The following is a 17,354-nucleotide window of genomic DNA, read 5'->3' as shown; positions in this document are numbered from 1 at the left end:
CTGAACCTTATTCTATACGCATTAGAGTTTAGTTTACATTATCTGCGGCATGTTTTTCGACCGTTGTTTTTTCTACGTCACTACAGTCAGTTGATACACTAAACTGATCTAAATTATTTACACATTAGAGTTCAGTTTACAATAACTGCGGGCTGTAGTTCGACGGCTGTCTTCAGCCGTCGGACGAATAAGTATCAGCTGTTAAAACTAAACTGACCTTATTCTATACGCATTAGAGTTCACTCTACAATGTATGCGGAGTATATTTCGACGGTCACGCTCAATCGATACACAAACCGGACCTTATTCTATACAAATTAGAGTTCATTTCACAATGTTGGTGGATGTGTTTCGCCTATCACTCTCAATCGATACACAAAACCGACCTTATTCCATACGCACTAGAGTTCATTTTTCAATATCTGCGGCATATATTTCAACAATTGTTTTTATCATCACACTGCCAGTTGTTACACTAAACTGAGCCTTATTCTATACGCACTAGAGTCCACTTTACAATGTCTGTGGGGTATATTTCGACGGCTGTTTTTTCAGCCGTCGCACGGATCACTGTCAGTTGTTCTTGTCAAAGTTGTGGAACGCCCAATTGAAAGACGTCGTCCATGAATTCTTTTGCGCTTCCAAGAATTTCATACGGAAATGCTCGATCGCTTTCTCTTCGGAGAGATCCATTACCTGTGTGATTTTTAGAATGTAAAATGCGCTTGTTTTCTCAGCAAAATGTAAAAATAATTTAACTTTATAATTTCATAAAGGAAATAATGGGACCATAAGTTATAAAAATAATAACATAATTTGAAATAACTAAAACATTTAATATCTAATTTTATACTTTTATAGTCTTCAGTTATCTTTATGTAAAAATGAATCCCTATTTCCCTTGGTCACGGCATCACGCGTGAACGGCTTGACCGATTTCGATAATTCTTTTTTTAAGAACCTTTCTTAAGGTTCTTATGGAGAGAAAAAGAAAAATGTACCACGGGTGAAGCCGGGGCGGACTGCTAGTATTTTATAATACAACAATATTAACAAATGTATTCACTGTATATGAAAATTAGAAGAAGAAAAATATCTCACCAAAGTCTCTCGTAAGTATTGCAAGTCCTTCTCTGAACTTAACTCCGGCAGTCCAGTTGAGATCATCATAGAAAACAGCGACAGTATAAGGTGACCGTGTTTTCTGAGTATTTTAAAGGCCTGCAACAATAGAAAAATATTAATTTCATAGCAATTTTAATTTTCGGCTCTTTTTTATTTGAAATTTGAACAAATACACAGCTGTGATTTATTTTATAAGATGATTTTCTTTAAAAAAATATTTCTAAGTACGTTTTTAGTAGAAATTCATCACCCAAAAAAAGTAACAAAATATAATAAATAAAAATCACTTGACGTCACGTCACAAAAAAAATATCAATAATATTTACAACATCCGCATGAAATTTTAACCAAAATTTTTGCTATTTTCACAAAAAAGAACACATTATTTAGCCATTACATAGATACCATCTACCATACTCACAGTCTCACACAGCTCTTTGAATATCTTGAAGTCCAATTGTTCCCCCACCCCTCCCCTTTGTCCCTTATTGATCACGTGTATAAAATCGTGCGTTAGTACGAACGGCACGCGTTCCCGCTTGAAGCCGTATTTCTGCTTAAAGTGGCCGAGGAAATGGCCGAAGTCTATGTGGAATAACTGTAAAGAGGGATAAATTAGTATTTTTGATAGATTATGATGATATTATACAATTATTAGTTGGCTAGAGAAATTTGGAATTACTCAAAAAATATATTTAAAGTGAAACTTTTATTACATCGTCTCAAACTTTTAGGTCTGTGTAGCGCATGTCGCGTGACAGTCGGCTGCCGAGTAGGTATAAAGCAGTGTTCGGAAAGTTTCACTTTTACCGTGGTTTCATAAAACCACACAACATTTTTTTTTAGGATCTATGACAAGATTTTAAAAACAATTTCATTTAATTCTTTACTAATCAGGATTGGCCTTAAAAATTTAAATTAAATATTGACGCAAACGCAAAAACGGTTATGTGCAGAACTGCGTCGCACAAGTCTTTGTGACGTCATGTACTCGTCAATAAGTAAACACAGACAACAGATTTCTATGTAGTAAGTATGCGAATTACGCATACTTAAATGAAGTGTAAAGTAGTGAAACAATAACACAAATTGAATTAAACACATTCCAAAACAATTTAAATAATACTCTAATTCTAAGTTTGAATCGTACTATACATATTCTTATTAATCCTACTATTTATACAGAAAGTAACAAAATTTTACACAAATTAAGTGCACAAACACTGACCTGACCAGTCTTTTTAACCATAATATTATCTGGATGTCGATCCGCAATACCAAGCACGTAAGTCGCCACGCAGTAGCCCGCACAACTCATTGTGAATTCTTCTACCGCTTTGTTTAGTGCGCTTTCACTTTGGTTCTGCTTGCGAAGCCATTCTGTTGGAAACAAAGAAATATTTTTACTAATGAATTTAGATATAATTATTATTATATGTTGACATTATAGAATGATACAGTTAATGAAACAATAAAAGTTCATAAATAATTACACTTTGTCTATGTCTCACGTAGCAATAGGGCGATTTTTATAGTAACATTTCTGTATCTGGAGACAGAAGACTAGATAATGATTATAGGCTACTTTTCACCAATTTAATGGGTTGCATTCCCATGAAAAATTTAGATAATTACACAAAAATACCACCAACCAAAAAAACCGCATCAAAATCCGTTGCGTACTTTTAAAGATTTAAGCATACATAAGGACATATGGACGTAGGGACAGAGAAAGCGACTTTGTTTTATACTATGTAGTGCAGAGTGATTCAACTTTTTAATTTCCTTTTAAAATGGGTAAAGCCGCGGCTTAATAACTAGTAGTCAAAAACAAGGAGCCACTACAAACTCACGGAACAAATTCGCCTTAGAAATCGTGGATGCGGCATTGAACAGCGCGCTTTGTTTCTGTATATTCGCTACTGTCTCAGCCTCGTCGACCACTTCGATCATACCCACCGCGTATTCCATGGATATGCAGTTGTATGGGTTCAATCTGTGGAAATAAGATAATTATTGAGCTAATCACGGACATAATAAAACATTTTATATCTGAAGGAAAATAAAATAAAATTATTGAGCTGATAAGGAATGTTAATGATATACATATTTAATAATATTTAATAAGCATTGGTCGTGAAATTATGTTATTAAATGGTAGCTGTTGACTTTAAATAAACAAATAGACACACAATCAAGTTCAAAAATTGTCCGAAGCAAAACTCTGCCCACGCGTGTTTTTATCTCGTTCTAAATAAGCGACATAATACAGTTTGAACATTACTGCCATAAAATAAGGTGCTAATTTCAATGAATGTTTTATAAATCGACGTTAGGACATTTTTATCTACTTTCTAATACGAGAGTGTGAATATAGTATGTTGATGATGGAAAATTTATCCGTACAATTAGCACATTTCTAAAACAAGACATTACAATATAGTTCAGTGACTACTAATATAGAATCGAAAATACTTTCTTAAAGACCTTATCTGCTATTTGGTCTGTTTTATAGTACCTGTGTATAATAAATATCACATTTATATTTATAAATAAAAAAAGACGTGTGGCACTCGGGGACTGCCGCGGTAAAGCTATTGCATGCTATGCCTTCAAGCCACACCTCCGCGCCCGTCGGAGTGGGGAGCGTGAGGTTTTTCGTTACTAAATTTCTGGATTCGGTCCCCGCGCTCAAGGCCCGCGAAGGAAGCTATGCAATAGCTTAATAATTACCTAAAATCATAACCCGCGTTCTTCCATATCCTATCCATGATCCTGAGCATCTGTAACGTGAACATATCCTGTCGGAGATCATCGCCGATCTTCAATATGATCCTTATGTCCGTACCGGTAGGGTCCAAATTCTCAAACTCGAGTAAAAGTGGCCGCATTTTACTGTCTTTTACCGTGCATCGGTCTGGCCTGTAATCAAATTTAGGTTAGTAAGTTAAGTTAGGTTAGTAAACAGGCCTTGCAGTACCTTTTTAATAGACAATAATTTGTTGTGATAATATATCAGAACTGTTATAAATCTGTAAAATATAAATACGTATATATTATGTCGAAATTGTAGTCTAATTTCATGCTATCAAATTTACATCATAGCTAGCTTATTTTCTTTTTCTGTTTAAATTTTAACTTGCGTCTTGTCGAACTGTAAAACATTTTATTTTATCATTTAATGGTTTATCTAAAAAATTAAAACATTTTATGAAATTATTTTTTATTATACCCCTTTTAAAACACAGATAATAATAAAAAAATACTCACTTAATCCGCTTACAAACAAGACTAGGAGTTAACGGAGACACAAAATCACAGAGCGTCTCCATACAATGCGGTTCTTGTAAATGCTGGTTGAGCGCCGCTCGAGCTTTCGATATCTCTTTCTTTTTGCGGATGCATTGACTCGCCCCTGTGTGAGATAAGTATTGTGTTAGACATTTTGTACAAAAAAAAAAGACGGGTTGCACTCCGGGAGTGCCGGCAGAAGTGAAAACTTGATTATTAACGTTGAGCATGTTTGATATCCATCCATCTTACGCTTTTTCGATCAGGTCACGTGTCCTGACGCGAGTTTAAGATTTTATACCCATTACAGAAAAAGTGCTCCACGCCGCTAAAGAAGTTTTCACTTCAAAAATGTGATGTGTGTTGTGTATTAAAAATGACAACTTAAATATAATCACTTCGAATAATGGAAATAAATTAAAATGTTGTTACATGTGTACAAAAACATCAAAAAATCTTCGCAAATATGAACTAGCACTAATCTTAAAAATATTTCCTAGATAATAATCTATGTTATTTATCATTGCACCAATCATCGTTAAATTGTAAATATCCCCACACATCTAAAATATATAAAACCTCCTTTCTTGCCAATAAAAAAAAGCAAAAAAAAACCAACACTTGAGCTTATCCAAGCACGTGATCTGCCGCATGAGCGTGTTGATGTGGTCCTGGCAGCCGCGGCAGTACGCCTCCAGCACGAGACCGAACCGCACGCATACTGACGGCACGTGCATCTCCGAACTGTGGAAAAAAATTAAAAACATTATAGTAGGACATGGTGTGGAAGAATTTATGGTACCAAGATAAACAAACATTTTAAACTAATATTTTTGTAAGGTCAAATATAAAAATCAGCGATTAATTCAATAGAAAAAATTTGGTTGTCTGTAAAGTCGGTTTACTAGTTGAACGTGACAACGTCCGATTGTGCTTCTTTGTCGCTCGTTCCGCGCTCTCGCTCACACTTCAAGTCTTACATGGAACGCCTCAGAGCGAGGTAACACCGCATGAGTCATTTATTTCATGCGTGCAGCCGGCTCTATCGAATTATAAGACGTTGTCACGTCAAAAATATAAATGTGTAAGTTATGGCGCCAAGAATAAAAAATAATAAAGAAGACAAGAGAACTTTGCTAAAAAAACATAGAATTATTCGTCATATAAATATTGTAGTAGTTAAAACAAAACATTACTAATATTTTGCGAAAGGTCAGGAAATATTATAGTAATAAGGGAAATTCTAAATCAGGATAAAGTCAATGTTTTCAACATAAGAAATTTAACTGTGAAAAATTACATTTCAAAACTGCAAAATTGTCTTTCAATGATGACCCGTCCAGCGACACTTCTCAAGCCATTCATACTTTAAGCTATTTCTTAACAAGTTTACAAGAATTCAACATATTTTACTTATAACAGATAAAAATAACACTTGGAGAAACTTCTTCACATAACAATAATAAAATTAAATATAATATACGATTTATAAAAAGACTCACCGTAAATGCCAAAAGAGGTAGTGTCCAATGGTCATGTTTTTGAAAGCCCTCTCGAGGAGAAACCGGGCGAGATCACACGTCAGGTACGATTCGTGTTTTAACGCTTGCACTAATTGTAATAAATATAATAATAAGTCTTCGTCACTGTAACAAACATGTTTTGTTTAGTAAAGTTTCCTAGCAATTTTTATTCCTAGTTACTAGATTTAAATATATGTTTTGAAGGTTATATGACAAATTTAAACAAAGAGAGTTCTTATGTTATATTTTAATAAAAAGTTGCATACATAAAAGTAAGAAAATAATGGCGAAAAGCCTCTTCATGAAAATTTTAGTACGGCAATTTGACGAATTTTGTATTAAAATATTTTTATTCCCATTTGGACAAGATGTACAAATATCTAAAAAAAATAAACAAGTTAGTTTTTCGCAACTATATTTACTACCGACTACAACAGTAAATGAAATCAAGAATTCAGCAGTTTTATTCTACCTAACCATGATTAGAATACTATATTACTTTTTCATTGTATATACACACAGCATACAATCACTTATTTACCAAATAAATGAGCACTTTACCTAATCTTAGCCAAACACTCCACCGCGAAGCTCCTAACAGCCGCATCCGCATACGCATAATCAAGCAGTTCTAACGCAGACTCCACCCTTAACATGGGCCAATTTGACAGCATTTTGGCCACTCGGGCCACTTCTGCCTTTTCTGTCCATTCGACACATGAGAGGAGCTTGGGTAATAGTTCTGGTGCTTGCGTTTGAAAGTATTCTCTGGAAGAAGGAAAATAAAGATAAGGGAAATTTAAGACAATTATTAAAGGAACAAAACATTGTTTTTTTAGGTCTTCAATATACAATTGTAGACAATAAATCTAATTAAGAAAATTGTTTGATAATCTTCTTCTTTAATATCGGAAATTAAATTCAATATGTCTGTGAAAAAATGGCATAAATTTTAAGTGTTCAATTAAAAAATATTTGCAATTCCTGTAATACAAAAATCTCAAAAAATTTACTCTACAAAATATATATTTTTTTAATATATGAATACACATACCTGGCAGCCCATATATCTTTCTTGTCTTGTTCGTGCATTTCATACATAGGATCCTTTTCCGCTGTAGTTCTAAGTTTCTCAAAATCATCTGTTAATCGCGCCATTTCTAACGAACCATTTTCTAATTGATCAGCGTACGATCTTATTGCCTCTTGTTTCGGAAATAGGATTGGATGTTGACAGTCGTAACTAGAAATAAATAGGATATTGAGAATATCACAATGGTGCTGATCATTGAGGTTATCTCTATACTTCATTTTAACACAGGATCAGAATTTCAGCAAGATTTTCCTATTGCAAGAGTGTATGACGGCTCCAAACACGTATTAAAATTCAGAGATTTCATGGGTATAACGCTGCTTTGTATGTCATAAATTAAAGCGGCTCGTCGGAACACAGTGGGGTTTTAGTCGGTAAGATTCCGGCATAACCCACGGCTTCCCGGGGGCTGCAGGCATCTATGCAAGATTTCCCAACAAAAAAAGAGCGGATGTGCCGAACACACGTGTCAGAAGTGAAACTTCTATGGCAAGATTAAAAAATAACAAAAACGTCGCCTTACTCCATGACGTGACGGTTTGTCATGACACGAACTTGAAATTTTACTCTCAATGAAGTTTCACTTCAAAAGTCAATGCTTCGTACGTAGCTGGTCTACCAGGTCAATGCAAGATTTCCACCCTATTTTAAAGTCTACCTATAGCAAAATCAGTATCTTATCTGTACAGCCTGAAAATCAGCGCTGCTTTTGTGCAGCATTTTGCTGAGGCTGTATCCGTTTGCCTAATTGTAAGATAAATTATATAATGCGTTTGGCTGTTTTTTTTGGCAATAAATTTCTTTTCTTTCCTATGCTTCGTGACTATTTGGTCTACTCACTTGGAGAACCTGACTTGCAGCGCGGCACACGAGTCCGTGTTGGGGTTGGACAGCACGTGACTAGCTGGTCTACTCACTTGGAGAACCTGACTTGCAGCGCGGCACACGAGTCCGTGTTGGGGTTGGACAGCACGTGACTAGCTGGTCTACTCACTTGGAGAACCTGACTTGCAGCGCGGCACACGAGTCCGTGTTGGGGTTGGACAGCACGTGACTAGCTGGTCTACTCACTTGGAGAACCTGACTTGCAGCGCGGCACACGAGTCCGTGTTGGGGTTGGACAGCACGTGACTAGCTGGTCTACTCACTTGGAGAACCTGACTTGCAGCGCGGCACACGAGTCCGTGTTGGGGTTGGACAGCACGTGACTAGCTGGTCTACTCACTTGGAGAACCTGACTTGCAGCGCGGCACACGAGTCGGTGTTGGGGTTGGACAGCACGGTGCCCAGCGGGTGCAGCAGCACGTCGTCGCCCTGCGTCTCGTCCGCCACGTGCGTCCACATGAACAGGGTCACCGCGTCCGTGCGGAGCTGCTCCTTGTAGTCGAACACCATTGTGTTCACCCACGCTAGCCGGTTTATCGCGTCCTGAAAACGATATGTGATTAGATAATTATGTAGCAGAGCCACGCTTTGCTATGGTATGTCTATACTAATATTATAAAGAGGAAAGGTTTGTATGTATGTATGTATGTATGGTTTTCACGCATAAACTACTGGACCGATTTTGATGAAATTTGGCACAGATAATCTTTAGATCCTGAGAAAGAACATAGGCTACCTTTTATTGCGAAATTTGTACCACGGGCGAAGCCGGGGCGGACCGCTAGTTTTTAATAAATTTAATCTAATTAAATATTTTTGTAGAATTATTAAGAAATACTTTGACATTAATTTGACATCATCATTACAAAAAATTCGCATCTACTAGTTGTAAAATAAAAAAAGACGCGTGGCACTCGGGGACTGCCGCGGTAAAGCTATTGCATGCTATGCCTTCAAGCCACACCTCCGCGCCCGTCGGAGTGGGGAGCGTGAGGTTTTTTCGTTACGGAATTTCTGGATTCGGTCCCCGCGCTCAAGGCCCGCGATAGAAGCTAAGCAATAGCTTAAAATTCGCATCTACTATTCATAACATAAAAACACCTACCTTATTATCCTTCCCTCTCCGTTTATTCTTAGCCTTGGATATTTCATAGATAACAAAACAGAGCCTAGCCATGCGTGGTACATTGCACACTTTGATCGGAAACTGTAACTCCTCATCCCATTGAGCCTCCCCCTCTTTCGATACAACCGCGACTTTCGTCTTTTGGGGTTCGCATAGAGATTTACCACCGTGATATATACCAGCTTGGCAGACAACCTAGAAATATCAAAACGATTTTATTAAAATCTAATTAAATTTATAATTATAGCTTATTATGAGCATAGCATCAGTAAAATTTAATCGCGGTAATGTTTTAATTTACGAATAAAATTGAAATACATGAACATATATATTATAATTTTAGTTTGATCAAAATTATTGATTTTGAACTAAAATTATTTATTAAATAAGCATAATAGAAAAAAAAATCAGAAAAAATGACTAAGAATAAGTATTATTTGTACCTCTACAAGTCGTCCTGGATCAACGTTAAGGCCGCCAACAGTCTGTACCATACAAGAATAATTCCTATCTATTTTCCATGACGATTCGTGGTTTTTCTTCTTACGTATTGTATTTGACTGTTCAGATGTTAATCGTCTTCGCTCCGGTAAAGCATAGTATTGCATATCACAGCCTATAAAATAAGTGTCAATGTATTAAAAAATGTATGCAGTATATTTGTAGAAAATAAAATTTGCCATTTATAATTTTTTTAAAGAAACACACAATTCACTAAATGTATCGAAACCGGTCGTTCAATACAAAGTTTAAATTTAAATACTGAAAGTAAGTATATTATTTTTTATTGATGTTTTTGTCCTACCTAGTTATTTTATTATTAATGTTAAATCGAAAGTAAAGAAAGGCAAGTACGTACAAATTCATTGAGTATTCCCCCCCCCCCCCTATTTCAGAAAAGTCGGTTAAAATCAAACTTAATTAAACATAACAACCATACGTACACGTAATCTTATCCATACTGACGGTCATGACCTGCGGCACGCCATCCTTAGCTAGCATCTCTTGTATATACAGGAACTGTATGAGCGGATAGTCCCCAAGCAAGTACTCCTCGCGCCCGCACACTTTGAGCACGTAGTTACGCGGTTGTTCCCCCCGCATGTTGAGCGAATTCGCTTTTTTACGGAATATCGTATCTACGTGCTGTTGGGGGGTGAGGTTCACTGACACGTTTGAGGTGAATGAGATCTGGAAAGAATTAATAAATTTATTATGGTTAACGTAAATAAACAAAAAAAAATGTGTGCGTGTACTAGTGTACACACGTAAGAAGTGAAACGTCTTTATGACCTTATTTTTCAAAAAATAATTTACTATGTGCAACTTTACAGAAATACGTCAATCACGCGTGGTAGGGATAAAAACAAGATGGCGCGTAACGAAAAAATGTTACACTAAATTTTTTTCCAACCACGATAAAGAAGTTTCACTTCAATAAATAAACTTAGGCCCTTATTCTACACACTCTTGAGAATAACAATTACTGCAGATATAGTTACGTAAAAGTTTAGATGAGTTTATTTTTGGAAAGCGACAACTAACCAATTCAGAATTCATGTTACTACTATACACACAACTATACAACAATTTTAATAAAATCCATACTAATATTATAAATGCGAAAGTAACTCTGTCTGTCTGTCTGTTACTTAACCCGGCGTCATTGAGGTTGGGTCAAAATGACCCGGCTTGTTTATAATTTACAATATCTTTGTAATTACGTGCACGATTGTGCTGTTCTTTGTAGTAGCTGGAGCTAACAATGTACATTAAACGTTTTGGAAGTGAAATCCTTTCCACGTCGAGTGTACTGGGAGCTACACGCGTGTATTTTGGAAAAAGGTAAATATGACCCATCCTCACAATTGATGTAACAATTTCGCGCCGTGGCTAAGTTATCGATTTTTACTGTTGTGTATGATTTATTGGTGTCTGCAAACATTTTTTTTGATTGTTTCTGTGAATTTATGTTTTTGTTTGTCCAACAGGTACTTATTATAAAATAGGTACTATAAACGGATAGAATAGAAAATATTACGTATCATGGCGGGTTTAGACTCTTGTCTGACTCAGACTTACCTTATTATGATGATGAAGTAGAAGAAGAGGAATCATGTTAGAGTGCAGAGTGTGTTTCAAGCGGAGAAAAGCGAAAACCCGAATTCAATACCTTTTACAATAAAACTAAATATGGGGTTGACGTCGCTGATGAACTTTGCGCCTCATATAATGTGAGTCGTAACTCCAAAGGTGGCCCCTGACAATTTTTATGCCAAGTTGGATACACAGGAATTAATGCTCTTATAATACGTCACATAAATAAAAACAAACAAAACGATAAGCGACGTAATTTTATGAAAAACTTAGGTCTTGCTCTGGTCTTAGAACATTTGAAAATTCGCCAGGAATTGATCGATAGCAATGACAAATGGGCAAAATAATCAGAGAATTTATTGGTGGATCATCAGAGGAGCCACCTGCAATTCCCGCAAAAGATTTTAAGTGTGTCCGGAAATAAAAATAGTAAAAAAAAAACATTTTTGTCAAGCTTGCCCTAAATTTATTTGTCCTGAACGCATCATGGCTTTCTGTATTGATTTCATTTACAATGAAGATTCTAATTAGCTTTGTTAAAGTTTTTTTCTAATATATTAGACTTAAGTTTATAAAAATGCTATTTGTAACCAAAATTACTAGTTATTAGCGTAGGAATGACATGAAAACGTAAGAGGTCTATATTTTGTTCCTATTTTTATGAGTTTATGTCAAAGTTGATTAAAGTGAATAAAACGTTGGTTAATTATTATTTTTAATTTATATTATCAAAACCAGAATACCTATAACCTATAATAATAACACAGAATACTAATTTTCCTAAAAAGTTTAAAAATAACAACTATAAAATATATGGGTAATATTGACCCACCTCAACGTTCGCGTATCTGTTTTCTACCACAATGACGCCGGGTTAATCACGCCTAAACTACTGAACCAATTTGCATCAAATTTGGTATGGAGATATTTTGATACCCGAGAAAGGACATAGGCTACCTTTTATTGCGAAATATGTACCACGGGCGAAGCCGGGGCGAACCTCTAATATTCTATATTTATTATAAACTAGCGGTCCGCCCCGGCTTCGCCCGTGGTACATATTTACGTTTTCTCTACATTAAAACCATCCTCGTACTTAACTTAGTAATAAAAAAAGAATTATCGAAATCGGTTCAGCCGTTCTCGAGTTATGCGCTTACCAACACATTTTGCGATTCATTTTTATATATAAGAATTGCATGAAAATAGCACCTATTCACAATACAATCAAAAAAATAAAACCTTGTCAAGATTTAACAGACTCTAAGTCAGTCTCGACATTGTCACTACAACAGTAACAATGTTAAAATCGCATTTCAATTTACAAAGAGATGACAATGAAGAAGAAATTGAAATAGTTCCAGAGGAACAAACATATCATGAACACGTTGGGGAGGAAGCGGTTCCTGACGAAGAGCCGATAGTACGAGCGCCGGAGCGTGTGCTCAATCGATCTGAGATAAGCATTCGATTGAGTGTGCTAGGAAAGACTGCGGCCGGCGATGGGTATGTGTATTTGAAACTCTTGTCGGAATGTGTTGTTTTTAATAATTACAAGGTGTAACTCCTTAATACATAATCCTCCCTCCTCCCTCCTTAATATTGCCAAACTAGGCGATAAACTAGCCCACCTTCCTTCTGGAACAAAAGCTTTTTGGGCTCGCCAAAGCCGTTCAAGGCAATTTCTGTCGCCCATCTTTTCCATCTTTACACATGAGAAATGACCCGTTTACCTTTTTAGCTAGTTTAATCGAACGATATTTCAATAAATGAAGAAATAGTATTTCTGATAGATAAGAAGATACGTTACGTATTGAGAAACTCCGAAAATATAATAAGAATGCACTGCATGATGAGCATTCGGTTTTTTTAAATCAGTTTTATTTATCTCCGTTTAAATAACATGCCTAAAAATCATTTTAATTTATTCAATTCCAAAATGGCTTTTCATTTCAGGTACACATATTTGAAGGCAACTTGCACAAACATGAATTTAACAGAGATTTCAGCTTTAAAATCATTCCATCATCTACAATACATAGATGTGTCTAACAATAACTTAACTTCAGAGAGCTTACAAGTTTTATCCGAACTACCATTTTTATTATTACTGCACGCTGATAAAAACAACTTGAATTCAGCTTATTTAAAAAGGATGAAGTATCTACAAGTTATAATTTTCAATAACAACAGAATAACATCTGTGCGTGATGTATACCATCCAGAAATGAGTACTGTTGAAGTGGGCTATAATAAAATACTCAATATATATTTCGAAAACCGAATGCCGAATCTCAAATGCCTTGACTTCCGATATAATTCCATACATGATATCTCTGATATAGACTTTCCTAATTTGGACAGTCTTTATTTAGCTGGCAATAGAATTACCAGCCTTGTTGGTATAGAAAAGCTGCCAAACTTAAGGATTCTGCATGTAAGAAATAATCCTATTAAATTGCTGAATGGCTTAGACCCAGTTCATAAAAAACTGCAGTATCTCAACTTGAGGAATACCAAAGTCACGACATTGAAGCAAATTAAAAAATTAAGGGTATGTTGATTTGTTTATAATAATTAGTCATCAGTTTCAAAATTTTTTACTAATAAAATAGATGTTCAATAATGTAGCATGTAGCTTTATAAGTATTGTTATCCTTTTTATTAATTTTACTAGATGTACAACGCGGTTTTACCCACATTGCTCCACTCCTAAGTCCTAATAGTCTTAGCGTGATGATATATTATAGCCTATGGCCTTTCTCAGTAAAATATGGGCTACCTAACACCGCAAAAAAAGTTCAAATCGGACCAGTACTTCCTGAGAATAGCGCATTCAAACAATCAAACTCTTCAGCTTTATAATATGTTTTATTATTATTTGACTTAATTTTTTTTCATAAAATCTCATAATGTTTTTTTATCAGGTACTTCCTGCACTAGAAACATTAATCATAAAGGGATGTCCATACATGGGAGGCACTGGTGAAGAAGATGCCGAAGTGGCTGACGAAGAAGAAAACCCTGAACAGAGAGTGGAAGTGCTGGCTTCGTTGCCGAGACTTAAACGACTGAATAAAGGAGTCATAACTCCTGAAGAAAGGTTAACATTAATCTATGTTTATAGATTAAGTCACTTTCTCTGTCCCTATTGTATGCTTCAATCTAACTATGCAATGGATATTGATGCAGTTTTTTTTAATAAATAGAGATATTAAAGAGGAAGGTTTTAGTATACAATTTATTAGGTTTTAGACAAAGCAAGCGAAAAGCTAGTAAAATATAATTTTCACTACTTATGATTGGTTTTTATATAGCATACAATATTAAGTGCTTATTATTTAAATCAAAATTATGATCATAGTTCATTCATTTGATCAGTTATTAGATACAAAATAACAGTATATTCATTCTTTTAATATTTTCTCTCAGAATGTCAATTTTTACTTTATTTCAGAACTGAAGCTAATGACTTGATCAAACAGTGGATAGAAGAAGGTGAGAATGATGAAGAGGAAATAGAAGATGAGCACAATGAACTGGAGTCAAATGATGAAAACTAACAAGCATTCTGTTCATTAATTTAATTCAATATAAGCTTTTCTGTTTTATTTTGTCAGATTTGAGTATCAAAAACACTAATTAATAATTGAATTTATTATTTATTTTCCATTAAAAATATTGTATCAGATTAACCTCGACCAGTAAACAGATTGTAGGATGTAAATATACTTTTTCTAGATTTGAAAACATAATGTTACCTAAAATTATTTTTCTTTTTAGCAACATAGTTAATTAACATTAACATTGTTGACTACATAACAGAGGTATAATCCTTTTTTTACAAACCATATGACAGGAAAAAATAATGAGATTGAATACAACTAATGCACTTTTACTATAAAAAAATTAAAAAAAACAACCGTAACTCACCTCTGTATTGGCAACCTTAGTAACAAGTATAAAGCAATTATTATTTAAATGGCTATTAAGTGTAGCAGGTACGGAAGAACTGTCGGCCAGTCTCGGTGGGCAGTGATATCTTAGTCTCTCTAATCTTGTACTTTGAGCTCTTTTGAGTAGACTCTCTTCAGCCAAACATCGCATTCTCATCCGAAAGTCATTTACTTCTGAACTTCTTAAACTATCAAATTCATTTAAACCTGGAATGAGATAGAAAATAATATTGCAGATATCACCATAATTCAATCACTGATTATAAGAATTTTAAAGTAGGTAAAATGCAAAATATAACACCAAGAATTACAATTAAAGTCCAATTCCTTTTGAAGTAATGCTTATCTTAAAACATTGTTGTATTTATTATAAAAATTAAAAATATGAACAATCGGAATCAAATTCAAATTCAAATTATATTTATTTGCAAGAATGTAGTTACAAATTATAGATGTTTTAATTACAATATTATGTTGCTATTACATTCTACCCATCAATTGGGTGTGCAAATATTAAAATAGAAAGCTAATCGTGAAAAAAATAAAAAATAACATCTTTTCTTTTTTTCTTCTTTCTTTTTTCTTTCTTTCTTTTAAGAAAAAAACATAAGTAATCCTCACAACCATTAACTACAATATATGGATGGATATTCATACCTTTTCCAATTAAATGACTTATTTGTGTGTTCAACAAATGTTCCCCAGGCCTCTCAATAGACCTTTCTATTATCATAAGCACACCAAACACAGGCCTGATGTCTCGCACTCTCTTGTTCTCATCGTTAACCTCTTCGGGAACTGACAGCGAGTTAATGAATTGGAACACATAGCCATTCATCTCATGCAGCATCCCAAAGAGGGGCATTTTCCCCGCCATGTCCCATAGCTCCTAAAATGTGTATTCAATATTTAGTTTTTGTATCAGCAAAATGTACGGTAGAACTTGAATAAGTTTAAAAAATTTATAAGAACATTGTAGACCTTAAAATATATCCTTATTTTTATCTTTATTATATTAAAAATCCCTTTACATTGTGTAATACATTCTTAATAACTTATATCACTATCAAATCAATAAATCTTTCAACCAAAACATAATTGTAATAACAGTAGAAGTGCAAATCTCGAGATGTAAACAAAACTCATAAATCACGATAGCTTGGGGATGCAATGATGTAAACAATGTGATCCACTTTCTAAAAAATAAAAGTCACATATCTTTGTACACATTACACAATAGATTGACCCAGTTGTCTGGAACGAATGTATCAATATGTACCGAGTCGTGACTCATGGTCTCATCGGGTAACCACTAACCTCCTTGACATCTTGGAGAGTTGCATCCCAACTGACTGTTACAGGCAAGTAAATGGAATTCGGCATCAAGCATGTCAACTCTACGTAGTCGGACGGCGTGGACGTCCAATAATCCCACGTATATGGGCAACTCGGCGCAGGAACCATTGTTTGGTTTATTCTTTGCCTGATTACACAAATATTGACGGTGCTCGACACATTTTAACAACTCACTGAAAAACGTTCTCGGCGCCAGTCGCGCCTTAGGGTTCCAACTGAAAATGTAGGTATACGGAATACATTAGTCATTGTTATTGAATTCGCGATGTTGAATCATAACATTTCCTGGTATTTTGATTAGTAGGGGACAAATCGCCATTCGAAAAGAAACTGTCAATGATATTACACAAACAATATTATTTTCGGAAAAAAAGTTAAAATAATTGTAGCACCGTGTTTACCTTAACGTGAAAAATGAACATCGTTTAATCAATAATTCAAATTAATTAATAAAATCACCAATAATCACTTCGATGATAAAGTAAATAAAGAAATAGAGATTTCGTTACGTGCAAGTAGGAGTATAGTTATAGACTATAGTTTAATAATAGAGTATAAACTACCATAGTATAGAATATTAATCACCATAGATGTACTACAGATTAATAATTGTTATATTTTATCAATAATCAACTTATTTTATATGTGATTTTTTATTTTATATTATAGTTTAGCTACTATTATGTATTCTGTGATTAACACAGGTGATTATAGTGTTGGCTATTGGTCAGCATGATGATATATTATAGCCTATAGCCTTCCTCGATGAATGGGCTATCTAACACTAAAATAATTTTTCAAATCGGACCATTAGTTCCTGAGATTAGCGCATTCAAACAAACAAACTCTTCAGCTTTATAATATTAGTCTAAATATTTAAGAAAATAAATTCGTTTAAAAAA

The 17,354-nt window shown here is 34.6% G+C and overlaps 2 protein-coding genes across 2 annotated transcripts; one reads left to right on the top strand and one right to left on the bottom strand.

Moving 5' to 3' along the window:
* On the bottom strand, window positions 1–16,976 carry Pi3K92E (phosphatidylinositol 3-kinase 92E). The gene is made up of 19 exons (XM_090105114.1): window positions 16,854–16,976; window positions 16,414–16,667; window positions 15,754–15,985; window positions 15,074–15,303; window positions 9,988–10,234; window positions 9,487–9,659; window positions 9,023–9,238; window positions 8,258–8,460; window positions 6,994–7,182; window positions 6,501–6,707; window positions 5,919–6,062; window positions 5,036–5,160; window positions 4,396–4,540; window positions 3,859–4,047; window positions 2,979–3,121; window positions 2,354–2,505; window positions 1,547–1,723; window positions 1,102–1,221; window positions 1–696 (listed from the first exon to the last, which is right to left on the bottom strand). The coding sequence occupies exons 2-19, from the start codon at window positions 16,558–16,560 to the stop codon at window positions 574–576; spliced, it is 3,162 nt and encodes a 1,053-aa protein (XP_089961240.1). The 5' UTR covers window positions 16,561–16,667; window positions 16,854–16,976; the 3' UTR covers window positions 1–573.
* On the top strand, window positions 12,441–14,703 carry LOC149905672 (leucine-rich repeat-containing protein 23-like). The gene is made up of 4 exons (XM_090105115.1): window positions 12,441–12,646; window positions 13,097–13,694; window positions 14,068–14,243; window positions 14,598–14,703. Exons 1-4 carry the CDS (start codon window positions 12,441–12,443, stop codon window positions 14,701–14,703), a joined length of 1,086 nt encoding a protein of 361 aa, XP_089961241.1.
* Window positions 16,977–17,354: the final 378 nt, after the last annotated feature.

This window comes from Colias eurytheme, chromosome 9 (assembly GCF_061535395.1).
Source record: "Colias eurytheme isolate Ceu_HAF_F1 chromosome 9, ilColEury1 Martin Lab GWU primary, whole genome shotgun sequence".
NCBI lineage: Eukaryota > Metazoa > Arthropoda > Insecta > Lepidoptera > Pieridae > Colias > Colias eurytheme.
The sequence above is the reverse complement of the archived record's forward strand: the minus strand, read 5'-3'. Positions and strand labels throughout refer to the sequence as shown.

Coding starts and splice junctions, on each gene's coding strand:
- LOC149905672 (XM_090105115.1), top strand. CDS start 12,441: ATGTTAAAATCGCATTTCAATTTACAAAGAGATGACAATGAAGAAGAA. Junction 12,647..13,096: donor AAGACTGCGGCCGGCGATGG/GTATGTGTATTT, acceptor TTTTCATTTCAG/GTACACATATTTGAAGGCAA. Junction 13,695..14,067: donor AGCAAATTAAAAAATTAAGG/GTATGTTGATTT, acceptor TTTTTTTATCAG/GTACTTCCTGCACTAGAAAC.
- Pi3K92E (XM_090105114.1), bottom strand. CDS start 16,560: ATGGTTCCTGCGCCGAGTTGCCCATATACGTGGGATTATTGGACGTCC. Junction 9,239..9,486: donor ATCCAGGACGACTTGTAGAG/GTACAAATAATA, acceptor TGATATTTCTAG/GTTGTCTGCCAAGCTGGTAT. Junction 4,541..5,035: donor GTGCTTGGATAAGCTCAAGT/GTTGGTTTTTTT, acceptor TATCTCACACAG/GGGCGAGTCAATGCATCCGC.